This window comes from Bos mutus, chromosome 3, assembly GCF_027580195.1.
Source record: "Bos mutus isolate GX-2022 chromosome 3, NWIPB_WYAK_1.1, whole genome shotgun sequence".
In the NCBI taxonomy this organism is placed as follows: domain Eukaryota; kingdom Metazoa; phylum Chordata; class Mammalia; order Artiodactyla; family Bovidae; genus Bos; species Bos mutus.
In genome coordinates this window covers 95,723,238-95,750,838 of record NC_091619.1, presented here as the reverse complement: position 1 = coordinate 95,750,838, position 27,601 = coordinate 95,723,238, and the positions used below count along the sequence as shown (strand labels likewise).

The window sequence follows — 27,601 nt, the reverse complement described above, 5'->3', positions numbered from 1 at the left end:
CGTGCTGCAACACAAATGAAACTTGAAAGCACTGTACTAAATGTACTAAATGAAAAACAACAAAAAGGCAAAAATTGTATGTTTCTATTTATATGAAATGGCAGAATCAAAATATTATATTATGACTATTTTACCATAATAGAAAAAAATACTAACTTCCACATAAATAAAAAAAGCAAAGAATGTAGCTTAACTCATAGAATGGTTGTGCTGGTTTGTTTGGGAGCATACTAGTTCCTTGAAACTTCTTTATTCTTTAAGATTACTTTTTATACAGTACCTATAAAACTAGAATGTCTTTCCTAGGAGTATTATATTTTGTATATTCATATATCAAATTAAAATTTTGCTTGGTTACCAATTTTGTTAAGTGCTTTGAAAATCATGAATGGTTACAGAGGTGGGAGGCATATGTTTATAAACACAGTTGGAAAAATCTAGTCCTTTACAGTCACTGTAAGTAATTTTGTAGCTATAAACTTAGAAGCATGTATTTCTTCCTGTTCATTGCAAGTTGAAAGGGAAACTATTTAATAAAAATCTCAAAATTTATACCAAGAATTAAAAAAATTATTCTATTTTAAGTAGTGACATGAAAATAATACTAAACATTTTAAGAGTAGTTATTTCCCTAAGCAATTTTTATGTGGCTAATGTTCAAAATATTCCTAGCTATCTTTGTACATAGGTATTTTAATTAAAGTGCTAATATTCCTTCAGGTTAGAATTTAGTCCTTTCTTTTCAATTTAATTTGCAATTGTGGGCAAACAAAATTAAAGGCATTCTGGAACTGCCATCAAACAAGCAAGTAATCATATCTGGATATTGTTCAAACAACCAAAAACAGTGACCAGAACCTATAAACAAGTTCTATAATTAAGACAAGTGCAATTACAATGATCTCAATAAAATGTAACCATTTAAAAGTTACCGTTAACTATTAAAATTTTTTTTACAATAAAAATCTATTACTTTAGGCTAAAATAATAAAAGATACATAGTCAAAATAAGAAAATGGAATGAAATATTGGTATATCTAAATATTTTTAAAATGGTATCACAAATGTTAAAAAAGCTATTAGATCATCAAAGGAACATGTTTACTTGTTTGCATTTACATTCACATTTTAAAATTTGGGAAAATGCACTGGAAACATTAAAGTAAGAAAGTGTTTTATAGATACCTCAAAAAGTTGTTTTGCTTCTATAGGCACTTGAATCTTCAAGTTTATTATTATATAAAGCAATTTTTTAAATTAATTTGCAATTTTTTGTTACTGAAATGCTTTTAAGGTAAAATACTTTAAAAAAATTAAAGAAATTATGAAGATTCTGAGAAAGATTTTTATTAAGTATTATTCAGTTCAGTTCAGTTCAGTCATTCAGTCATGTCCGACTCTTTGCGACCCCATGAATCGCAGCATGCCAGGCTTCCCTGTCCATCACCAACTCCCGGAGTTCACCCAAACTCATGTGCATCGAGTCGGTGATGCCATCCAGCCATCTCATCCTCTGTCGTCCCCTTCTCCTCCTGCCCCCAATCCCTCCGAGCATCAGGGTCTTTTCCAATGAGTCAACTCTTCATATGAGGTGGCCAAACTATTGGAGTTTCAGCCTCAGCATTAGTCCTTCCAATGAACACCTAGGACTAGTCTCCTTTAGGATGGACTATAGACCCTTAAAAATTAGCCAAAATCTTTTTGACTATCATATGGATACAAGCTTTAAACACAAAACACATCATAACAGGCTTCCATACAGAAAGATTAGAAACTCTATTACCCTTAAAGTTAAGTCTTCTCTTTGAAAGGCCTTTCTGTTCCCATCAAATGATGATTTGCTTCAAACTCCATTATATAAGGTTTACCCAAGGGACATAATTACAAGGGAAACTTTTCCATTACAATTTTTTAAAGGGTTAGGGGGTGGGTGTCTTCCTTTTCACAAAGAAAACTAGTTCCTGTTTTAAAATCCTACTCTGCCATTTTAATACTAATGTCAATTATATATCAGTTCAATTTGTAAAGTTATTACACTGTCCACTTATAAGAAGAAAGGAAACAGCTACTTAGAGGACTTATGGGATTCATAATGGAGCTTGATCTCTGTCAGGTTTAAAGGCTGCAAAAGAATGTTTTTATTAAGTTAATTTTCCATTTTAGATTGCTAGGCTAACATACAGTTCATGAAGAAAAATTATTCATATAAGCTAGAAGTTGAAAGAAGTTTGAGTAATATTTTAGTGCAATTACAAATTAGATCAATTTCAAATGGAAATGTTTCAAAGAACACATACATGTCTAATCACAAATGGAGGTTTATCTGTTTCTTTTTTGAATTCATAAGGGCCGAGATTTAAATGGGCCAGCCGCCGCCTGGTGTCTTCCGATAGCTCACACATGCGTCTTTTTGTGTAAGGAGATGGAGAGTGTGATTTTGAAGAAATTGTAGGCTGTTCGTAGTTTTTTGCATTTATGCAATACTTATTCCTCTCAGGTGACTTGGATTTTTTCTTTTGTGACCTTGATGTTCTGTTTTGTAGTCTGCCGTGTGGTTTTTCAACTGGAGCCGTATGGTAAACAAATTTATCCTAAACATAAAAAATAAAAATTAGTTTGGCCAGGAGAATATATTTTATACATATTATGACCCTTGGGTAAACCATATATATAACCAAGGTTATAAGGTACATATAATCTATCAAAACCAACTAGATCAGTCTCTCTTATATGTGCAGATTCTGGGGGAAGTCAAATCCATATCCTCCCAAATAACTCTGTCTAGTAACAAGTAAAATATACTGTACCATACTTCTTCTTAAGTATAATAAGTACTTTATAAAAGTTAAAGCCCAATATTTAATCATTTGAAAAATCTAAGAAAAAATTAAAAAGTTATTTTTCAATATACTAAAGATTAATGTAAATGTTGGTTTATCATTTATAACTATGTATTCAAATAATTGGCTATATAATTTAAGAGGGTAAGTATAATAATCTTACAAATACACATCTAATTAGTTGATTATAAAATCCTAATGGAGAAAACTATATATGTTTTATTCATACTATTATAATTACATATACTTGCACAATATGAAAATCTGAAGTAAAGCTTTTTACATATTTTCATTGAACATATTATTTCAATTATACAAGGTGATTAGAATTTTAATATCTCTTCTAAACTTTAAAATTCAATGGCAGATAACCATAACGTCTTAATTCTGTACTTTCATAAAAGTAAAAATGTCCAAAAGACATGTTACAAATTTTAATAACTAGTACTCTATCTTCTAATAATATTGGCTAATAGTCCAAAATTTTAAAAACAAACATGATATTTCTAAAATTTTTGAGTTATTAGGATATTTTATTCAAATAAAAATTATTCTGCCTTACAAAAGCTGGGTCACAAATAAACAATGTTAAGACCACTTCAAGCATTATCTAGATTTATAAGCTTTCCAATATTAGAGAAAACAGACGGTTAAGAATCTGTGAATGTCCTCCTAACTTTATAACTTTAAAAAACCACCTAACCTACCTCTGCCCTTTTCTACCTTCTCCCTACCTGCTATGGGTATCTATTTCAGAGTAAATAAAATACAAACATAAAACAGAAAAGTCATGCATTTTTAAAAGCAGATAAACAGAAAAGAAAATAGGAAAACAAGAAAACATTTCCTGATTAGGAAAAAAGTAAGTCCACAAGTTTCATACAGACCAGCAGCATCAGATTATTTCATCATCTTTCTTTCTTCTCTAGCTCTTGTTAATGCTCCTGGACCTTCTCCCACCTTGTTCAATGACTTCAACAAGTAATTCAGAATTTTCATCCCATTTCATGCATCTTTATGACATCACACTGACTCAAAGCAGCAGCAATGTTAGCACATGAACCTTTGAGGTTTAATAAAATGTTCAAGCAATGAATCTTTCCAAGACCTTGGACTTAGACTTTCTACTGCTGAGCTTTAACTATTTCTTTCTACTTTATCTTAGATTTCATCATTATTCAGATTCACTGCACCCTAAACTCTGAAAATCTCTTGTTGACCAAACCTTCTTTTCCTCAACCTACTCCTTTTATTTTCACTGAATCTGTTACTTGCCCTCCTGTCCTCTTCAGCCCCTAGACCTCTTTCCCCTAGATCTTCATACATTTTTAGTGTCTCTTACTTTCAGATGCAGATGAATCCATCATTACCTATTTCAGCAATGCTGTAAAGTTCCTTCTTACCCACTTCTATTTATACCAAACCAACACTAACTCGAACTTTCTTCTTCATTACACTTTTTAAATGCTGAATATCATACAGAAAGTGAGCTATATCTGTGCTGCATCTACCACAGATTAATGCTTTCTAACCTAATCAACCCTTAATGTATCCTATTAATGTCCAACAAAACTTAAAATGCTAAGTCACTTCAGTCGTGTCCGACTCTGTGCAACCCAGTAGACAGCAGCCCACCAGGCTCCCCCGTCCCTGGGATTCTCCAGGCAAGAACACTGGAGTGGGTTGCCATTTCCTTCTCCAACACATGAAAGTGAAAAGTCAAAGTGAAGTCACTCAGTCATATCCGACTCTTAGCGACCCATGGACTGCAGCCTACCAGGCTCCTCTGTCCATGGGATTTTCCAGGCAAGAGTACTGGAGTGGGTTGCCATTAGTGGCTGTTTTATACTGTTTCATACAAAATGGCTCCCTCCATCAGCTACCAGGCAACAGCAATTGTAACAAAAGGAGACTTGAAAAGTGCTTGTCTTCTTTTACTCCAGAAAAACTTTTCTGCCTTATGTGAAGGAGCTGAAATTTGCCTGCTAGATGAGGACAGTCTATGGCCATCACCCCAGTTGACATCAAGCCAAATACCAGGAATGTAAAGTCCCTCTCAGACCAAGAAGTCATCTAGCTGCCAAACATTTAGGTGAAGCCATCCTAGACCACTCAGCCCTAACCTAGCCAGCCCAAACCAAAAGAACGACACAGCCAAGCCACACAACAGTGAGAAACATCTTAAGTTACTTAGTTACACAGGAAACCTGATACAGATTATCAGACATACTAATAAAGTCACTTTATTAATATGTAATACGTAACTACTTACTACTAATGAGAAACTCTAATCTGTGGTAGGTAAAAGAAAGTAAGTAGAAATGATTTATTCCAGAAAATCCCAATAATATACCTTATTATTATCAGTCCATTCAATTGGTGACATCAATTGTGATTTAAAAAACTTGAAAAAAAATGTTCCCAAAGGAATAAAGATCATTATAAATATTTATAAACCTAAATTATCATATGAAGTTTATTTTACTCACTCTTAAAAATTAAAATGGTTTGTCTTATTTAAAACTGTATTTAAAGCTGAAAATGCTGTTTTATAGTCATTAAAAATTTAATTGTAACTAATACTTACTTGGGAAAAAAGTGGATTTAGCATGTTCTCAAACAGTATCACATAAAATTAAAATTCTGCCTGTTACCATCCACAATTTTAATGTAAAAATGTATACTCTGTTGCACCTATCAGACAATATATTCTAATATCTCATCTATGTCTTCTACATCTCAATTATCTTAATTAAAACCATAATCTCAGTAACAGTCACAAAATTTATTAATTATATATTACATGCCAGGCACATATATTCTCAAATCTTTAAATCAGTCTTATGAGGAACTTGAAACCAAATCTGTCTTATTTTCAAGAATATTGTCTTAAACACTAACATCAGTAACTAGTTTCTCACATTTCTGTTCCACAAAGAACAAATGACAAACACTGAAACAGCAAGTCAGCCGAAAGCTTAGAGAGGAAAACGCTAGTCCAGTGAAACTACCAGTGGGATGACAGCTCTCATTAATTAGTAAGGAGTCTCCCACCAAGCTGTACACTTAGAGCGTGTGCACTCTTCTGTGTGTACGCCACACTTCTGACCAAAAAAGAGAACTTTCCACCCATCAGCAGAAGTGAACACCCCAGCGTGGAAAGGAAACTTGTTCTGATCAGGGAAAGAATTTACGACAATTTATAAATGTGCACAGAGCATATCTCCAAACAAGTCAGTAAGCCAGCTCTACATCTGGCAAGCAAGTCATCAGACCTCTAACAGCAGTATTTCATCTTGCATTTAAAAGAAAAATAATTAGGCTAAACTCTGACATAGCAAATGTCTTGCTAAACAAAGTAAAAAAGATCCCCTTGATAATCTTAAAACTATATTTTACCTTTTTTAGCTTGTTGTCACCCTGAGAAAATTTACTGTTAAACTGTGGATGTAGGAAATTAACATTCTACTTTTCCCACCATAGGTCCAGTCCTGCCCTGTTTGGGGCCACTAGGCTTTATATAGTCCTGGCTCATCGTCACAGGCTGCCCATTGTTACCTGGTCATAATGCAGCCACATATGTATGAGTAATGCCTGGACATTGTTAGATCATCTGCGGACAGGGTAGCAAGATGAGCCTGGTGACTCAGCAGAAAGTTGGACCAAAATGGAGTATTAGATCCAGATATCTGAGTTTGCTAAAGACAGTTTTTATAAACATAGAAGGTACTTAAACTGAAATAGCCAAGCTTCTCTTGATCTGATAGCATTAGAACAGCCACCAAACTCGAGCAACAGTCCCTTAAGGAATCAGAAACACTCAAGAAGCTATACCTACTAAACACCTATAACCCAGTCTGAGTACCTGTGGTCCCATTTGATAAAAAGGGAACTTTTTAGCAAATCCTTTGAACTTTAAGTTCTTTAAGATTTATAGAAGCCTCCAATCTGGTTCTCTGTGGGACTTCTTGATCCCAACATCTTTCTGGCAGTTTAATTTCTTTCCATTTAAAACAAACAAAAAAAAAACCATGAAGTAAGTAAGTCAATGTACCATCTACCAACTGTAACAAGCTTTTCACATTAACACTTATTAACATGTAAACAAAATGCTAAATACCTATGATAACTGCCTTAAAGATTCAAATATAATCCCTTACGATTATACAGTGGAAGTGAGAAACAGATTTAAGAGACTAGATCTGATAGAGTGCCTGATGAACTAAGGATGGAGGTTCATGACATTGTACAGGAGACAGGGAGCAAGACCATCCCCAAGAAAGAGAAATGCAAAAAAGCAAAAGCAAATGGCTATCTGAAGAGGCCTTACACATAGCTGTGAAAAGAAGAGAAGCGAAAAGCAAAGGAGAAAAGGAAAGATATACCCATTTGAACGCAGAGTTCCAAAGAATAGCAAGGAGAGATAAGAAAGCCTTCCTCAGTTATCAATGCAAAGAAAGAGAGGAAAACAATAGAATGGGAAAGACTAGAGATCTCTTCAAGAAAATTAGAGATACCAAGGGAATATTTCATGCAAAGATGGGTTCAATAAAGGACAGAAATGGTATGGACCTAACGGAAACAGAAGATATTAAGAAGAGGTGGCAAGAATACACAGAAGAACTATACAAAAAAGATCTTCACGAGCCAGATAATCACGGTGGTGTGATCACTCACCTAGAGCCAGACATCCTGAATGTGAAGTCAAGTGGGCCTTTAGTGATGGAATTCCAGTTGAGCTGTTTCAAATCCTAAAAGATGATGCTGTGAAAGTATTGCACTCAATGTCAGCAAATTTGGAAAACTCAGCAGTGGCCATGGGACTGGAAAAGGTCAGTGTTCATTCCAATCCCAAAGAAAGGCAATGCCAAAGAATGCTCAAACTACTGCTCAATTGCACTCATCTCACATGCTAGCAAAGTAATCCTCAAAATTCTCCAAGCCAGGCTTCAGCAATACGTGAACCGTGAACTTCCAGATGTTCAAACTGGTTTTAGAAAAGGCAGAGGAACCAGAGATCAAATTGCCAACATCCACTGGATCATGGAAAAAGCAAGAAAATTCCAGAAAAATATCTATTTCTGCTTTATTGACTATGCCAAAGCCTTTGACTGTGTGGATCACAATAAACTGTGGAAAATTCTGAAAGAGATGGGAATACCAGACCACCTGACCTGCCTCTTGAGAAATCTGTGTGCAGGTCAGGAAGCAATAGTGAGAACTGGACATGGAACAATGGACTGGTTCCAAATAGGAAAAGGAGTACGTCAAGGCTGTATATTGTCACCCTGCTTATTTAGCTTATATGCAGAGTACATCACGAGAAATGCTGGGACGGATAAAGCACAGGCTGGAATCAAGATTGCCGGGAGAAATATCAGTAACCTCAGATATGCAGATGACACCATCCTTATGGCAAAAAGCGAAGAAGAACTAAAGAGCCTCTTGATGAATGTGAAAAAGGAGAGTGAAAATGTTGGCTTAAAGCTCAACATTCAGAAAACTAAGATCATGGCATCTGGTCCCATCACTTCATGCCAAACAGATGAGGAAACAGTGGAAACAGTGACAGACTTTATTTTTGGGGGCTCCAAAATCACTACGATGGTGATGGCAGCCATGAAATTCAAAGACGCTTACTCCTTGGAAAGAAAATTATGACCAACCTAGACACCATATTAAGAACCAGAGATATTACCCTACCAACAAAGGTCTGTCTCATCAACTATGATTTTTCCAGTAATCATGTATGGATGTGAGAGTCAGACTATAAAGAAAGCTGAACACTGAAAAATTGATGCTTTTGAGCTGTGGTGTTGGAGAAGATTCTTGAGAGTCCCTTCGACTGCAAGAAGATCTAACCAGTCTATCCTAAAGGAGATCAGTCCTGAGTGTTCATTGGAAGGACTGATGTTGAAGTTGAAACTCCAATACTTTGGCCACCTAAGATGAAGAACTGACTCATTTGAAAAGACCCTGATGCTGGGGAAGATTGAAGGCAGGAGAAGGGGACGACAGAGGATGAGATGGTTGGATGGCCTCATCGACTCAATGGAGATGAGTTTGAGTAGACTCCAGGAGTTGGTGAAGGACAGGGAGGCCTGGCGTGCTGTGGTCCATGGGGTTGTGAAGAGTCGGACACGACTGAGTGACTGAACTGAACTAACTGAACTGAAAGATCCAAAAAATGTGAAATGAACTGCAGCCAAAATAAAAAAAAAATAGCACTTGCCACATGACCAATAAATATGAACTAATACATTAAATCATTAAATACTTTAATTAAATTATTTTAACCTGAGTGCGGCACTTCCTTGAACTTATCAGACATTCAGTAATCACTGAGGTTGTAGAAAATTCCAGCTTTGGAGCAATTCCCTGAAGAGAAAAGACAGGGTATTATTAGACATTTTAACTTTTAAAACGATAATTATTATTGATGAAAATAAAACCTACAGTAACAAACATTTATCAAGGTTCAGCTGCTTTATTTGTTAGTTTGAACTTCTTATTAAGGATAAAGACAACAAACTAATGTTAAATGTTATCAAGAAACAGTTTCACTGCTGATGATTCACTTACAAGTGATTATATCGCTTTTATGGAGAAATTAAGAAATTTTTCATTTTCAAGTATTTCCCTATAAAAAATTTTAAAGATTGTTAATAATAATATTAAAGTTCTAAATATGTGAAAATACTTAATGGATTCCAACTCTTTTAACTCTTACAAATTGAGACATACATAACTACATAATCAAGAAATACTTTCATAGTCTCTAGATGCTAAAAAATATTCACAGCTCCTGGGTATATAGTTCTTGAATATAGAAGACAGATAAGTCTCTACCAATTCTTCCAACAGTGTTTCCCATAATGAAGCTTAAATCCAGATCTATGAATGAATGAATCTGGTTTCTATTTCTTGCAACATTTCAATCATCAGCTTAAACACTGTTTTGAGATAAGTAGAGAAAAATGGTAAAATTCAAAGGAACAGTCACAGAGTACCTGAGAAAATATCTGGAAGCACACAAATGACAGCCACGCAAATTATAGTTCATCAAAACATCAAAGATACAGAGTTGTCTGTGCCCAGGGCTGCTTCATTCTAATATAATGGAAGTCAAACATCTTACCCTGTCTTTGACTTACTAACTTTAAAGTTTCAAACATTATACACTACAAAAAAGTTAAATATGAGCTACCTATGAATTAAGTGGATGACTTTTTCAGCAAACATACTTTTATTGATGATATCCACTATGCTTATTTATTAGTTATCTATTGTTGCAAAGCATGTTACTTGGCAGTTTAAAACATCATTACACGTTTATTATGTCACATAGTTTCTAAGGGTCAGCAATCTGGAAAAGGCTGAACTAGGTGATTCTGGCTTGAAATCTCTCCTGGGATTTGAGCAAGACATTGTTTGGGCTGTAGTTATCTGAAGGCTTGTCTGAGCCAAGAGGATTTGCATCCTAAGATTCACACAGCTGCTAACTAGAGGACTCACTTCTTTTCCATCTTTTAAAAAAGAGGACATGGCTCCTTATCATACACACCTCTCCACAGGACTTCTTGAACGTTCTCATGATATGGTAACTAGTTTTCCCAAAGAAAAGCAAGGAAGAAGACACAATTCTTTTTATGCTTTAGTCTTATAAGTCTAACACTGTCACTTCTGTCACTTTCTATTCATTAGGGCTCCTAAGTACAATCCACATTCTAGAACAAAAGAAGCAGACTACATTTTTAGCAGAAGGGCATGAAAATTGGGGGGGGGGCATGTTTTTAGAAAATCACAATTCACTCTTTGTTCATAAATTACTTAGATTTCTCTCATGTGTAAAATAAATGCATGCCCTACAGAAGGAAATAGAAAGAAAGGGAAAGGAAAAAGTTTCACCCTTTTAAAACATCAGCTTGAAATCCAGGATGTTGACATCTAAATCAAACCATTATTTAGCCATCTCCAGTATGGTTCTTTAAGTACAGTTCCAAGAATATAGTTCCTTAAAATTAAATATATATGAACTAATAAAGAAACAAGTTATGTGCCCCACATATAATCAAGGTATGTATGTGGCAGACAGGATAATCACTATAGAATACAAGAGGCAAACAGGAATCACTTTGTTATTATTCTTATTCAGTGGCTAAGACATGTCTGACTCCTTACGACCCCATGGACTGCAGCACATCAGGCTTCCCTGTCCTTTACCATCTCCTGGAGTTTGCTCAAACTCATGTCCATTGAGTGAGTGATGCCATCCAACCATCTCATCCTTTGTCACACCCTTTTCCTACTTCCTTCAATTTTTCCCAGCATCAGGGTCTTTTCCAATGAGTAGGCTCTTTGCATTAGGTGGCCAAATGATTGGAGCTTCAGCTTCAGCATCAGTCCTTCCAAAGAATATTCAGGGTTGACTTCCTTTAGGACTGACTGGTTTGATCTCTTTGCAGTCCAAGGGACTCTCAAGAGTCTTCAGCACCACAGTTCGAAAGCATTAATTCTTTGACACTCAGCCTTCTTTATGGTCCAACTCTCACATCTATACATGACTACTGGAAAAACCATACCTTTGACTATACAAGACCTATAGGCAAAGTAATGTCTCTGCTTTTTAATATGCTGTCTAGGTTTGCCATAGCTTTCTTTCCAAGGAGCAAGTGTTTTTTAATTTCATGGATACAGTTACCAACCCAGTGATTTTGGAGCCCAAGAAAAGAAAATCTGTTACTGTTTCCACTTTTCCCCCTTCAATTTGCCATGAAGGGACTGGTCCAGATGCCATGATCTTTGTTTTTTGAATGCTGAATTTCAAGGCAGCTTTTTCACTCTCCTCTTTCACCCTCATCAAGCGGTTCTTTAGTTCCTCCTCACTTTCTGCCATTTGAGTGGTTATCATCTGCGTATCTGAAACTGCTGATATTTCTCCTGACAATCTGGATTTTGGTTAGTGATTCATCCAGACTGGCATTTCACATGATGTACTCTGTATATAAGTTAAATAAGGAGGGTGAAAATACACTGCCTTATCATACTCCTTTCCTAATTTTGAACCAGTCCGTTGTTCCATGTCTGATTCTAACTGTTGCTTCTTGACTCACATACAAGTTTCTCAGGAGATAGGTAAGGTAGTCTGGTACTCACATCTCTTGAAGAATTTTCCAGTTTGTTATGATCCACACTGGCAAAGGCTTTAGTGTAGTCAAAGAAGCAGAAGTAGTTGTTTTTATGGAACTCCCTTGCTTTCTCCATGATCCAACAAATGTTGTCAATTTGATCTCTGGTTCCTCTGCCTCTTCTAGAACCAACTTGTACATCTGGAAGTTCTCAGTTAATGTACTGCTGAAGCCTTGCTTGAAGGATTTTGAGCATAACCTTGTTAGCAAGTGAAGTGAGCCCAACTGTATAGCAGTTTGAACATTCTTTAGCATTTCCCTTCTTTGGGATTGAAATGAAAACTGACCTTTTCCAGTCCTGTGGCCACTGCTGAGGTGGCCATATGGAGTGTAGCTGACATACTGAGTGCTGACATATTGCGTGTAGCACTTTAACAGCATCACATTATCTTTTAGGATTTGAGATAGCTCAGCTGGAATTCCATCGCCTCTACTAGCTTTGTTTATAGTAATTCTTCCTAAGGCCCACTTGACCTTGCACTCCATGATGTCTGGCTCTAGGTGAGTGACCAAAACATCTTGGTCATTAAGATTTTTTGTGTAGTTCTTCTATGTATTCTTGCCACTTCTTTTAATCTCTTCTGCTTCTGATAGATTGTTATCGTTTCTGTCCTTTATCATGCCCATCCTTGCATGGAATTTTCCCTTGGTATCTCCAGTTTTCTTGAAGAGATCTTTAGTCTTTCCCATTCTATTGTTTCCCTCTATTTCTTTGCTTTGTTTGTTTAAGAAGGCCTTCTTTTCTCTTCCTGCTAGTCTCTGGGACTTTGCATTCAGTTGAAAATACCTTTCCCTTTGCTCCTGGCCTTTTGCTTCTCGTCTCCCCTCAGTTATTTATAAAGCCTCCTCAGACAACCACTTTGCCTTCTTGCATTCCTTTTTCTTTGGGATGGTTTTGGTTATTGCCTCCTGTACAGTGTTACAAACCCCCACCCGTAGTTCTTCAGACACTCTGTCTATCAGATCTAGTTCCTGGAATGTATTCATCATCTTCACTGTATAATCATAAGCGCTTTGATTTGGGTCATACCTTAATGGCCTAGTGGTTTCCCCTACTTTCTTCACATTACCAGTAGGGGGAAGGAAGGGGGAATCTAGAGACAGGGGACAGAGAAGTACAAACTACGAGGTGTGAGCCAGCTTCAAGTATGTATTGCACAACACAGGAAATACCCAATATTTTATAATAACTGTAAGTGGAAAGTAACCTTTAAAAATGTGATAAAATTTCACATCCTTTTATAATATATATGCTCTAGAAAGTGGGCGCAGAGGAAACATACTTCAACATAATAAAGGCCATATATGAGAAAGCCACAGCTAACACCATTTTCAATGGTGAAAAGCTGAAAGGCAACAAAGACACCCACTCTCACCACTTTTCTTCAATGTAGTTTTGGAAGTTCTAGCCACAGCAATCAGAGAAGAAAAACAAATAAAATGAATCCATGTTGGAAGGAAGAAATAAAACTATTTGCAAATAACATGATACTACACAGAAAATCCTAAAGACACCACCAGAAAACCACTAGTGCTCATCAATGAATTCAGTACAGCTGCAAGATACTAAATTAACATATAAAAATCAGTTGCATTTCTATACACTAACAATGAGCTATTAGAAAGAGAAATTAAGGGACCAATCTCATTTATCATGACATCAAAAGGAATAAAACACTTAGGAATAAAACCTACCTAAGGTGGCAAAAGATCTGTACTCCAAAAATTATAAGACACAAATTGGAGACAACACAAACAAATGCAAATGCATGCCATGTTCTTGGATTGGAAGAATCAATATTGTTAAAATGACCATACTACCAAGGCAATCTACAGATTCAATGCAATCCCTATCAAATCACCAACAGCATTTTTCACAGAACTAGAATGAATAATTTTAAAATTTGTATTGAAACACAAAAGACCCCAAATAGCAAAAACAATATTGATAAAGAAGAATGAAGTTGGAGGAATCATGCTAACTTGAGACTACACTACAAAGCTACAGTCATCAATATAGTATGAAACTGGCATAAAAACAGACACACAGACCAATGGAACAGGTTGGAAAGCCCAGAAATAAACCCAGACACTCATGGGGAAAAGATAGTCTCTTGAATAAGTGGTGCTGGGAAAACCTGGAAAACTGGATGGCTACATGTAAAGGAATGTAATTAGAACACTCTAACACCATATACAAAAATAAACTCAAAATGTATTAAAAACCTAAATATAAGACCAGATACCATAAAACTCCTAGAAGAAAACATGGGCAGAACACTCTGACATAAATTGCAGCAATACTTTTTTTTGAATCAATCTTCTCTAATAATGGAAATAAAGGCAAAAATAAACAAATGGGACCCAATTAAACTCAAAAGCTTTTGCACAGCAACAGAAATCATAAACAAAATGAAAAGACAATGTACAGAATGGGAGAAAGTATCTGTAATGGGATCAACAAGGGCTCATACAGTTCAATACAAAAAAAAAAAAGCAGAAGACCTAAAAAGACCTTAATGGCCATCTGTATGTTCATTTTTAGATTTATTTACAACAAGCACATGAAAAGATGCTCAACATCACTAATTATTAGAGGAACACAAATCAAAACTACAGTGAGGCAATACTTCACACCAGTCAGAATGGCTGTTATAAAAAATTCTACAAATAATAAATGCTGGAGAGGGTGTGGAGAAAAAATAATCCTCCTACACTGTTGGTAGCAATATAAATTGCAACCACTCTGGAGAATAGTATAGAGGTTCCTTAAAAACCAAAATTGGAGGTACCATATGATCCAGCATTCCTACTCCTGGGCACGTATCTGGAAAAGATGAAAAATTCTAATTCAAAAACGTACATGCACACCGATGTTCATGGCAGCACTATTTACAACAGAAAAAACATGGAAGCAACCTAAATGTCCATCGACAGATTAATCGATAAAGAAGATGCAGCATATATACAATGGAATACTACTCAGCCACTAAAAAGAATGAAATACTAGCATTTGCAGCAAAATGGATGCACCTAGCGATTTTCATACTAAGTGCCATAAGTCAGAGAAAGACAAGCATTATAGATTACTTATATGTAGAATCTAATACATGATGCAAGTGAACTTGTTTAAAAAACAGAAATAGACTCAGAGATACAGAGAACAAACTTGGTCACCAAAGTGGAAATGGGAAGACTGAAAAATTAGGAGTATGGGATTAATCAGATACATATTACTATGTATATGATTTAACAACAAGGGAACTATATTCAATATCTAGTAATAACCTATAATGGCAAAGAATTTGAAACAGATGTGTATATATACATATATATACACACATACATATGCATGGGCTTCCCAGGTGGTTCAGTGGTACAGAATCTGCCTGTAATCCAAAAGACCTGAGTTCCATCCTTAGGTTGGGAAGATCCCCTGGAGGAGGGCATAGCAACGCACTCCAGTATTTTTGGCTGGAAAATCCCACGGATGGAGGAGCCTGGCAGGCTATAGTTCATAGGTTTGCAAAGAGTCAGACACTACTGAAGCAACTTAGCACGCATGGATGCACATAGACACATATATACATATACAGAGAAATGGATAACTAAATCACTTTGCTGTATACCTGAAACTAATAGAACACTGTAAATCATCTTTACTTCAATTTTTTAATTATATAAAAATTTTAATTAAAAAATTTAAAAATAAAATACAAAAAATAAAGTAGAATAAAACCTGCTTCATTAAATTATTTTCTGAGGCAACAGCTTAGATATTTGGAGATTTTAATAAAGGATTTTATAGTTATAACCTTGGTTTTACCATCAGACCATAATTTCCTGAAAGTGCCCTAGAATAATTTTTGCTCATAAGTCATTCCTTAATTTCAGCATTACTTGCCATGGGGGAAGGCTGAGAATCCTTAAAAACAGTAAGTTCTACCTCCTTTTTGTATTATTAACAGCATTTCCTTTTGCATTTCTCTCTCCTCTCACATTTTTCTATAAGCAGCAGTAAGAAACCAGAGAGCCCCCCTAACACTCTGTCAGAAAGTCTCCTTAAAAAGACCACCCATTTCATAAGTTATTTTTAATATCCTACATGGCTGCTAAACTTTATACCATTATACAACAAGGGTTCCTTCTTCCACTAATTTCCAATAACATTTACCTCATTTTCCTGCAAACATTCATTTGATAGTTTCTTCAAGGCTCTTCAAGCTCTTATCTACACTCCAAGAAAGCTGTTCCAGCTTCTGCTCTCTTCAGAGAGGTGCCTGAATGTCCTCAAACATGGCAATTGGTTTCCCCAGGAGTGAGTGATATAAGAGTGAGAGCAAAGAGGAAGCCACAGTGCATTTAATGACCTGGTCTCAAAAGTCTAACACTGTCACTTCACCACATTGTATCTGTGAGAATCACTAAGTAGAGTCCATACTTAAGAGCAGCAGAGTTGGCTCTGCATTTGGAAGACAGGAGTGTCAAACCATTTGAGCACATATTTTATAACTACCACAGCCTGGACTGCAACTTATCACTTTACCCCTCCCCATATATTGCTGGTCATACAGTAAATACTTGGTGTTTTAGCCATTAATTAGATCTTTCAAGACCCATATGTATCAGTTGAGATTTCAGGGAAACAAAATTACTAGCATATACACAGAGATGGATATTTATTTTAAGGAACTGGTACATGCAATTGTGAGAATGACAAGTCCAAAATCCATACGGAAAGCTAGCAGACTGGAAACTCAGGCAAAGTTGATACTGTAGTTTTGAGTGTGAAATCTCTAAGCAAACCAGAAGGCTGGAAACTCGGGATTTCTATATTACAGTCTTGAGGCAGAATTTCTTATTCTTTGGGAAACTTCAGTCTTTGCTCTTCATGTCTTCAGTTAATTGGATGAGGTCTACCTACATTATCAAGGGTAATCTCCTATACTTAAAAGTCAAGTGACTATAAATATTAGTCACATCTACAAAATACTTTTACAGTAACATCGAGACTAATGTTTGACTAAACAATTGGGCACTACAACCTAACCAAAAGAAATATAATCATCACACATCTGAAATGTCAGTTTCCTCTATGAAGTCTACAGTAAGATGTGATTCATTTATTCAATTCAATCAAGAGGCATATAAGTACTTTATGCAAAGAACAATGCTAAGAATTAAGATCAAAGACAAAGTCACAGATTTTGTTTTTATGGGGTTCATGGTGTAGAGACGATATTAACATCACCACTACCATCCATAACAAACAGCACCTTGCTATGATCTCCCTGGCCATTACCATATCACTAATATTTATTGATCATTCTCTATGTGCCACGTTACTATAGTAACCATTTACAAGCATTCATTAATCCACAAAAAACATGCTATCTCCAAGGTATAGCAGTCTCGTTTACTCAGGCAGTCTGTGACAGTGCCAAGATTTAAGCCCAAATGTGACTTGAATTCTTGCTATAGTGATGGGTTCAGAAAGATGCCCTAAAACCCAGATAGATTGTCTATGCTAAGAATTATGAGGAGGAGTGCATTGTGTCCTGCCAGGACAATGAACTACTGATTATAGAGTGTGTTGTTTACTCACATTTAAATACAATAACTGATGTGATTGAATTTATATCTGCTATTCTGCTGTTCAATTTATATATGTGCCATATCTTTTTTTCTATTCTTTCTAGTGGTCATCCAACAAACCTGTAAGGGTTCTACTCTACTGATTATCTGTGTGTGGGCTGGGGAAAGGCACTCCAAGATATAGCAGGTCTCTAGTTCCCTCAGCTTTCCCTGTTTGTTGGACTCCCACTGTCTCCCCCAAATATGCATAGTTTCAGCCAGCAAGGAATGAGTGGAAAGCTCGCTTCTGCCTTTTGACTGCACCCTCATTTCCAGTCAACTTTCTGGCAGGTGTGCAGCTCGCTAATTGGAACTGCAATCAGCCTAGCAAAGCTGTAGGTTTCCTCATATGCTTCCAACTGAATAGTCTGCATTAAGCTGGTAAAGCCACGATATGTACCCCCATGATTGTGACACCAATTCCAATGTGTGGGTTTTCTAGCACCATCAAGATGTCACTATCACAAGTCTCTGTAACACCATTTGGGTGTTCTGCAATTTAACCCAGTTCTGACTATCTGGAGATGGCATCAGATCCCATAGGTTAAGGGCTCAGTTCCACAAGACTGCTCCCATCTGACTTCAGTTGCTAATCACAAGTCTTAGGTTGTCACCCATAAGCTACAAGTAAGAGGCTTTCACAACCCCCTCTGCGGGTTCCATCAATTTGCTACAGCAGCTCATAGAACTCAAGAAATATTTTACTTCCTGTTTCCCAGTTTATATAAAAGGATATAATGACATGCAGATGGAAGAGATGTACAGAGCAAAATACACAGAAGTCTCTGTGCCCTCACCCTCTGTGCCACTTTCCCAGTACCTCCAAGTGTTCACAATGTGGAAGCTCTCCAAACCGCATTGTTTTGGGTATTATAATCACTTCATTACACAGGCTTGGTTGATAAAATCACTGGCCGTTGGTGATTGAACTCAATCTCTAGCCCCTGTCTTCTTCAGAGATGTGGCTGAAAGTTCCAATGTGGTTGGTTTCCCTGGCATCTAGTTCCCATCCTTAGGTTCCCAACTAGCTCTCCAAAAATCTCATCAACCTAACTCTTAAACACAGGAAATTCCAAGGGCTTTATGAGTTCTGTGCTAGGAATGGGGTAAGAAGACCAAATACATGTTCCTTACTACAAATTACAGTATCACTGCCCCAAAGTCATTCTGACCTCTCTGCTTGCGAACTGCTGACTTTTGCACCCTGCCACATGCTTGGTGAAGCTACACTCCTCACTGGCCATGCAGGGTATGAGAGCAGCCTATGCTGGATGACCACATACTTCTGCCATTTTTACCAAAACTCTTAGTAGTTATTCAAGCAAAGATACTTCTTAATTTGTCCTAATTGCTGATCACTTTCCAGTGCCCTGAAACTGTTGTTTGTGACAATTTTGTCCAGTTTTATACTTGTGTGGTGAGAGTAACTGATAAACTCTTTGCCCACCATCACCAGAAGTCTCAGTTTTTATATTGTTAAAAACAAGACAAGAGGCCCAAAATGGAGTTGCTTACACTAAGCCCCATGTCATCAAACAGATTAAAATTAATTACAGTTTCTGTTCTTCCAGAAATAGAATTTTAAAGCAATTCATCCGGAATAGCCTAATTAGCTAAAGGAAGCAAATCTTGTAACAACCAGCACACTTTTTAGCCTAGTATGATTTCCTTGTTCTATACCCTTCTGAATATAAAAGTATTTCACTTTGTGCAGCTCCTTGGAGCTTCTATCTGCTAGATTAGATGCTGCCTAAATCAAATCAATTGTTGCTCAAATAAACTAAAAATTTTTAATATGCCCCAATTTATCTTTTAATATATATATAGATTTTTTTGCCTTAGTAATCCAACCTTTTCTGATATATGAAAAGGTAACTCAAATTCAATAAAGTAAATACCTGTTATTGGTCCATATTATGTTTATATTGTGAAATTTAGTACAAAACAGCATTTTAAATTACTTTAAAAAAAGCTAATTTTAAAATTGGATTTTTTTTCCTTTCAAGTTTCTAGAAAGGTCCTGCAACATGCTTTAAAGTCTTTTTTGGCTAAAGAACATGGAAAATATATCAAAGGAGGTATATTTTAATACATTTGCTAGTGAACTGTTAAAATTTCAACAAGCTGAAATTTGCTATTTCCTGCTGCTGCTGCTGCTAAGTCACTTCAGTCGTGTCCGACTCTGTGTGACCCCATAGACGGCAGCCCACCAGGTTCCCTCGTCCCTGGGATTCTCCAGGCAAGAACACCGGAGTAGGTTGCCATTTCCTTCTCCAAAGCATGAAAGTGAAAAGTGAAAGTGAAGTCGCTCAGTCGTGTCCGACTCTTAGCGACCCCATGGACTGCAGCCTACCAGGCTCCTCCATCCATGGGATTTTCCAGGCAAGTACTGGAAGTGGGTGCCATTGCCTTCTCCTATAGAGCGCCAAAGAATTGATGCTTTTGAACTGTGGTGCTGGAGAAGACTCTTGAGAGTCCCTTGGACTGCAAGGAGATCCAACCAGTCCATCCTAAAGGAGATCAGTCCTGGGTGTTCATTGGAAGGACTGATGCTAAAGCTGAAACTCCAATACTTTGGCCACCTCATGCGAAGAGTTGACTCATTGGAAAAGACTCTGATGCTGGGAGGGATTGGGGGCAGGAGGAGAAGAGGACAACAGAGGATGAGATGGCTGGATGGCATCACCGACTAGATGGACGTGAGTTTGAGTGAACTCCGGGAGTTGGTGATGGACAGGGAGGCCTGGTGTGTTGGAATTCATGGGGTCGCAAAGAGTTGGACACGACTGAGCAACTGAACTGAACTGAACTGAGGATAGAATATATCAAAACCTAGACCTACAGGAAATATTACTTAATTTACCATACTGACTCATATATCATGCTAATTTCCTTACTTTTATAAAGTTAGCAAAAAAAAATTATCCCAAAAACTTCACCTAGACAACTTTTACTTTTTTTTTCTTTGAAACAGCAGGGGCTGCACTCAGTCTCTCTTAACAGAAAGTATTTTCAGGAATAAAAATATGATTAAATCATCCAGTGAATACTGAAAAGGTTGTTAGGAAAAGATGAGAGTTGGCTATCACCTAATGCAGTTTTCACTTTTAGGTGTATGAATATCTATTTCCATTACATGAACATATAATAATTATTCTATATAAACTCCTGCAACTCAACAGACATGAATTTGAACAAACTCTGGGAGCCGGTGAAAGACAGGGAAGCTTGGTCCATGGGGTTGCAAACAGTTGGACACAGCTGAGCAAATAAACAACAAAAACCTCCTACTAATGGACATTTAAATTATTTCCATTTTTCATTATCATGAATAATGCTACAAATGAACATTCCTAAGAAGGTTCTTAGTATGTCAGACAGAATATATCTCAAAGACATATACCTAGAAGACCAGTGCTATGAGAATCTTTGCCTTTACTAGATAATTCTGAATTATGGTTGTTCCACTTCACACAGCATACAAACTTACACATATCCACTTTTCCACACTTTTGGTATTTGTCAGATTTATTAAATTTTACCAATCTTATAGCTATAAAAACGAAATCATCTGTTTAAATTTGAACTTTAAATGCTAATGGGATTATGTACCTTTTCAAATGTTTATTGGTCATTTTTTTTGAGAGAAAAATGAGAGAATAAAAATAAAGAGAGACAAGGAGACAGATAGGGCCAGTGGGGAGGGGAGATAAGGAGAAGAGGAGAGAAATCTGAAGAATATAAGGTAAAATAATACTTGTTAATTTTGAAAAGTAGATGCATGCATTCTGGTAAATTATTTTTATTTAGGTTTCAATACGTTTACAATAACATCATAAATTCATAGGGCTCCCCCAGTGGCTCAGAGGTAAAGAATCCGTCTACAATGCAGGAGTCTCAGGAGAAGCAGGTTCAATCCCTGGGACGGGAAGATACCCTGGAGGAGCACATGGAAGCCCACTCTGGTGGTCTTGTCTGGAGAATCCCATGGACAGAGGAGCCTGGTAGGCTATAGTTCATAGCATCGCAAAGAGTAGGACATGACTGAAGTGACTTAGCATAGATTCATAACACAATTGTGCTTTAAACAGAATTAAACTTTAAATTAGTTCTTCACATTTCAGGTACTAAGGGCTATGTGGTAGTTTTGGCAATGATCCTGCATGATAATTTGATTCAGAAAATAGTAAGCACTTACTCGAAGGCCAGAAATCCTCCTCATGGTAACCTGGCGGTTTGAATCATGGTGTCCAGAAATTTGATTTGGACCCGGGAACATGAAATCTCGTGTATTCTCATCATATGTAGACAATGTTTCACCCACTACAAGAAAGATATCCTATGATTCAAATTATAACAAAATATGCTATTTAGAAACAGTATCATCAAGTACAAATATATAATGCCTGATGCCTTAAAGAAATACCTGCTTCAGGGTCATGCTTTTAATTTTTTTCTATAAAAGGAAAAAAATTAAAATAAAGTTATGTTAAATGAATTAACACATTTCCTTATAAGAGATGTCATACATACTACTGATTCTCTCTCCCCTTTTGTAGAAAGGGGATATTCATGTAAATTTTTTATGTACCTATGAATTCCTAGGGGAAAAAAAAAAAACATTTTAAACATATAAAACTGACATAATATTTACACATCAAAAACTTAATTACCATCTCCACAATTTATTTTTCTATCTTCCATTCCTTTCTACCTGCCATTGTAAGACATTAGACTACATGTTGAAAAATATATATACATTTTTTAGAATTTGTGGTTACCAGAATTAGGTATATATGTGACACTCAAAAATGTTAGATTACTAGCTTTCAACAAAATATAGCCTCCTGTGACTCACATAAAATAAGGACTTAAGATAGATTCTTCTATAATCATAGAAATCAATAATATAAATATAACTATCCTTCAGGTTTTAACTGTACCTACCACAGGGATCTATACTGCTTAGGTACAGTTTTAATTCCCCGACATTTCTAATAACAGCCAATACCCCAAAACAAAGATAATGAACTACTTTATCAGTAAAAGCATACTGTTTTAGAAAAATCACAAGAACTTTTAAGATGTTAATTTTTATGAATGTCACAAAATATGCTAGGATGATATCAGGTTTTTTTCACTTTCAATCATGATTATTTATTCAATTTTAGAACAACGTGTTCACATATAATTTATGTCAGTCTTTCCGTATATATTATTTTGGCCTACTGACATTTCACAGAGTGGACCAATGCTAGAAACTCAACATTGCTCTTAAGGTGGCAAGAAGTGGAAAAGATGACATTTTTAAAAAGCATTTCATTAAAATGGGTTCACATGTCAATTACCTTATCAAAATACAATACAGTACCTGGTGGAACTAGCTGAATCAACTCAAACAATGCTGTATCATCTGAAAGTTTAAAGAAAAATTTCCTTAAATAAACAAATTTATAATAAACAATAACTACTTTAACCACAGAAGTACATAAAAGCCAAAGTAATTTTCAGTAGACTACACATATGTTTATATCTTAGTATGAAAGTGAAAGTGAAGTCGCTCAGTCGTGTCCGACTCTTTGTGACCCCTTAGACTGTAGCCCACCAGGCTCCTCCATTCACGGGATTCTCCAGGCAAGAATACTGGAGTGGGTTGTCATTTCCTTCTCCAATATCTTAGTATACTGTGTGTATTTTTGGTTGCTCTTTATCATATAGATTTATTAATCTGTAGTAGAAATTGATCTTTTCTAGGTTTTTTCCTGATTTTAAGGCCTTAATTTTTTAGAGTACTTTTATTTAGGTTTACAACAAAATTGAGACAGAGGCACACAGATTGCCTCTATATACCCTTTGCCCCTAAACATGCATAGCCTCCCCCACTATCATTCACAGGAACGGCACATTTTTTAAACAAGCATGAACCTACACCGATACGTCATAAATGCCCAAAGGCTGTAGTGAAACTTAGGTTCACTCTTAGTGATGTACACTCTGTGGGTTTCAGTTCAGTTCAGTTCAGTCGCTCAGTCGTGTCCGACTCTTTGCGACCCCATGAATTGCAGCACGCCAGGCCTCCCTGTCCATCACCATCTCCCGGAGTTCACTCAAACTCACGTCCATCAAGTTGGTGATGCCATCCAGCCATCTCATCCTGTCGTCCCCTTCTCCTCTTGCCCCCAATCTCTCCCAGCATCAGAGTCTTTTCCAATGACTCAACTCTTTGCATGAGGTGGCCAAAGTACTGGAGTTTCAGCTTTAGCATCATTCCTTCCAAACAACACCCAGGACTGATCTCCTTCAGAATGGACTGGTTGGATCTCCTTGCAATCCAAGGGACTCTCAAGAGTCTTCTCCAACACCACAGTTCAAAAGCATCAATTCTTCAGCGCTCAGCCTTCTTCACAGTCCAACTTGCATCCATACATGACTACTGGAAAAACCATAGCCTTGACTAGATGGACCTTTTTTGGCAAAGTAATGTCTCTGTTTTTGAATATGCTATCTAGGTTGGTCATAACCTTCCTTCTAAGAAGTAAGCATCTTTTAATTTCATGGCTGCAGTCACCACCTGCAGTGATTTTGGAGCCCCAAAAAATAAAGTCTGACAGTGTTTCCACTGTTTCCCCATCTATTTCCCATGAAGTGATGGGACCAGATGCCATGATCTTCGTTTTCTGAATGTTGAGCTTTAAGCCAACTTTTTCACTCTCCTCTTTCACTTTCATCAAGAGGCTTTTTAGTTCCTCTTCACTTTCTGCCATAAGGATGGTGTCATCTGCATATGACAAATGTAATAATGACATTGTGTGTTAGTTGTTCAGTCATGTCCGACTCTTTGCGACCCCACGGACTGTAGCCCATGAGGCTTCTTTGTCCACGGAATTCTCTAGGCAAGAGTATTGGAGTGGAATGCCATTCCCTTCTCCAGAGGAACTTCCCAACCCAGTGATCAAACCCTGGTCTCCTGCATTGCAGGCAGATTCTTTACCGTTTGAGCTACAGGGAAGTCCTAATAATGACATTATCCATCATTATAATACCATACAGAGTATTTTTCACTGCCCTGTTCCTCTGCTCTCTGGTTATTTACCTCTCTCCCCTCCACAATCCACCACCACCACAATCACTGATCTTTTCGTTGTCTCTACAAAGTTTTATCTTTTCCAGAATGACATGTACTTGAAAACACACAGTATGTAGCCTTTCAGATTGGCTTCTTTCACTTAGGAATACGCATTTAAGGTTCCCTATGTGTTGTTAGAAGGAAATGACAATTGACTCCAGTACTATTGCCTGGAAAATCCCATGGACAGAGGAGCCTGGTAGGCTACAGTCCATGGGGTCACAAAGAGTCGGACACGACTGAGTGACTTCACTTCACTTTCACTTTCTGTGTTGTTAAGAATTGATGCTTTTGAACTGTGGTGTTGGAGAAGACCCTTGAGAGTCCCTTGGACTGCAAGGAGATCCAACCAGTCCATTCTGAAGGAGATCAGCCCTGGGATTTCTTTGGAAGGAATGATGCTAAAGCTGAAACTCTAGTACTTTGGCCTCATGCGAAGAGTTGACTCATTGGAAAAGACTCTGATGCTGGGAGGAATTGGGGGCAAGAGGAGAAGGGGACGACAGAGGATGAGATGGCTGGATGGCATCACTGACTTCATGGACGTGGGTCTCAGTGAACTCCAGGAGTTGGTGATGGATAGGGAGGCCTGGTGTGCTGCGATTCATGGGGTCGCAAAGAGTCGGACACGACTGAGCGACTGATCTGATCTGATCTGATGGCTTGATAGCTCATTTCTTTTTATTGCTGAACCATTGTCTGGATATTCCACAGTTTATTCCTTCACCTATTGAAAGACATCAACTGCTTTCAAGTTTTGGCAATTATGAATAAAGCTGTATAAATATCCATGTGCAGACTTTTGTGTAGACATAAATTTTCATTTCTTTGCATAAAAACCAAGGAGCAGTATTGCCCAATCATATGGAAAGGATGCGCTAGCTTTTGGAAAAAATCCACCAAACTGTCTTCCAAAGTGTCTGCACCATTCTGCATTCTCACCAGCAATAAGTGAGAGTTCTTGTTGCTCTGTATCCTCACTAGCATTTCATGTTGTCACTGTTCCAGATTTTGGCAATTCTAAGGAATGTACAGCAATTTCATTGTTTTAATTTGCATTTCTCTAGTGATATACAATGTGAAGTATCTTTTCACGTGCTTGTTTGCCACCTGTATATCTTTGGTGAGGTATCAATTAAGGCTTTTGACCCATTTTTTAATTAGGTTGTTTGTTTTCTTATCATTGAATTTTAAGCATTATTGGCATATTTTAGATAATAGTCCTTTATCAGGTGTGTCTTTTGCAAATACCTTCATCCAGTCTGTGGCTGGTCTTCTAATTCTCTTTATTTTTCCCTTCACAGAGCAGAAGTTTTTAACTTATCAGTTTCAGCTTATCAATTATTTCTTCCATAGTTTCATTCAAAAACAACTATGGTGTCTTTCGTGTTGTCTCTAAAAACATATCACCATGCCCAAGATCATCTAGATTTCTCTCCTGTGCTAACATCTAGGAGTTTTATAGTTTTGCATTTTCCAGTTAGGTCTATGATCCATCGGTGGTGGTGGTTTAGTTGCTAAATTGTGTCAGACTCTTGTGACCCCATGGACTGTACCCCACCAGGTTCCTCTATCCATGGAATTTTCCAGGCAAGAATATTGGAGTGGGTTCCCATTTCATTCTCCAGGGGATCTTCCCAACTCAAGGATCAAACCTGTATCTACTGTATTGCAGGCAGTCTCCTGCATTGCAAATGGACTCTTAACCAATTGATTCATGAGGGAAGCTGATAGAAAATACATTTAAGAGTATATATTTCCCTCTAAGTACTACTACAGCTGCATCCCACAACTTTTGTTCTATAATATTTTTATAATTCAATACAAAACATTTTCTAGTTTCTTATATGCTTTCCTCTTTACCCAGGTGTTCCTGAGAAATAAATTTAATTTCCAAACACAAGGCAATATTCTAGTTGTCTTTCTGTTACTGCTTTCTAAGCTAAAATTTAACTGTACAGTGTGATCAGAAAACATGATTATGGTTTCAATGCTTTGAAATTTGAGACTGAATTTGTGGCTTAAAATATGATCAAATGAAATAATTTTGTAGTTGGAAGGTGTTGATTAAGCATTTTATATATGTCCATGTAAAAACATAGTAATCCTTTTGTCCTAATCTTCTATATCCTTATTGATTTTATGGTTGTTCTATAACTACTGAGAAAGGGGTGTTAAATCTCCCATTGCAGTTGGTAACAGTTGGTCTTTATATCTCATTTACTTTGAGGCTATACTATTAGATCTGTTCAAACTGGAAACTATTGTCTTCCTAGTTAAGTTTTATCAATATGACATGAGCCTCTTGAACATTTTTTCCCCAAGGATTATATCTAAGTCTTAAAAACTACTTGATTAGGTTTTTTAAATCCAGTCTGACAATGTTTATCTTTTAATTGGAAGTTAATCCACTTACATTTAATGAGAATTACTTCTGAATCTACATCTACCTCTATCTACTTTGTCCTGCTTTGAATTTATTAAAAAGAATAATTCCAAAGAATTATTCCAAAACCCCAAATGTTTGGAATTTTTATGCTCAAATTGTGTTTTTTAAGCAGTTACCCTTGAAAATATTACATGTATCCTTTTATCAAAGTTTAATGTTAACACCTTATAAAAATACCTTTTTCATTACACCTGATAGGTTGCTGTTAGTTTAACTCTGTGTATTTTTTAACTTTCATAATTACCTTTTTAAGCAGTCAATGCTCATTTATATTTATTCATACAAAATGACTTTCATTTTTCTACTTTCATTTTTGCATCTATGATCTTCATTTTCCTTCTGCCTGAAATATATTCTCTAGAAT

The 27,601-nt window shown here is 36.6% G+C and overlaps 1 protein-coding gene across 2 annotated transcripts in view; it reads right to left on the bottom strand.

The window, feature by feature from the left end:
- Positions 1–27,601, bottom strand: part of SPATA6 (spermatogenesis associated 6) — a 181,915-nt gene that overhangs the window by 89,590 nt on the left and 64,724 nt on the right. For both annotated transcript variants that reach the window (XM_070368091.1, XM_070368092.1), the window contains exons 4-7: positions 23,034–23,075; positions 21,861–21,985; positions 9,138–9,218; positions 2,298–2,591 (exon numbers count right to left, since the gene is read on the bottom strand). In XM_070368091.1, the coding sequence (XP_070224192.1) occupies positions 2,298–2,591; positions 9,138–9,218; positions 21,861–21,985; positions 23,034–23,075 (542 nt within the window). The remainder of the gene's footprint in view (positions 1–2,297; positions 2,592–9,137; positions 9,219–21,860; positions 21,986–23,033; positions 23,076–27,601) is intronic.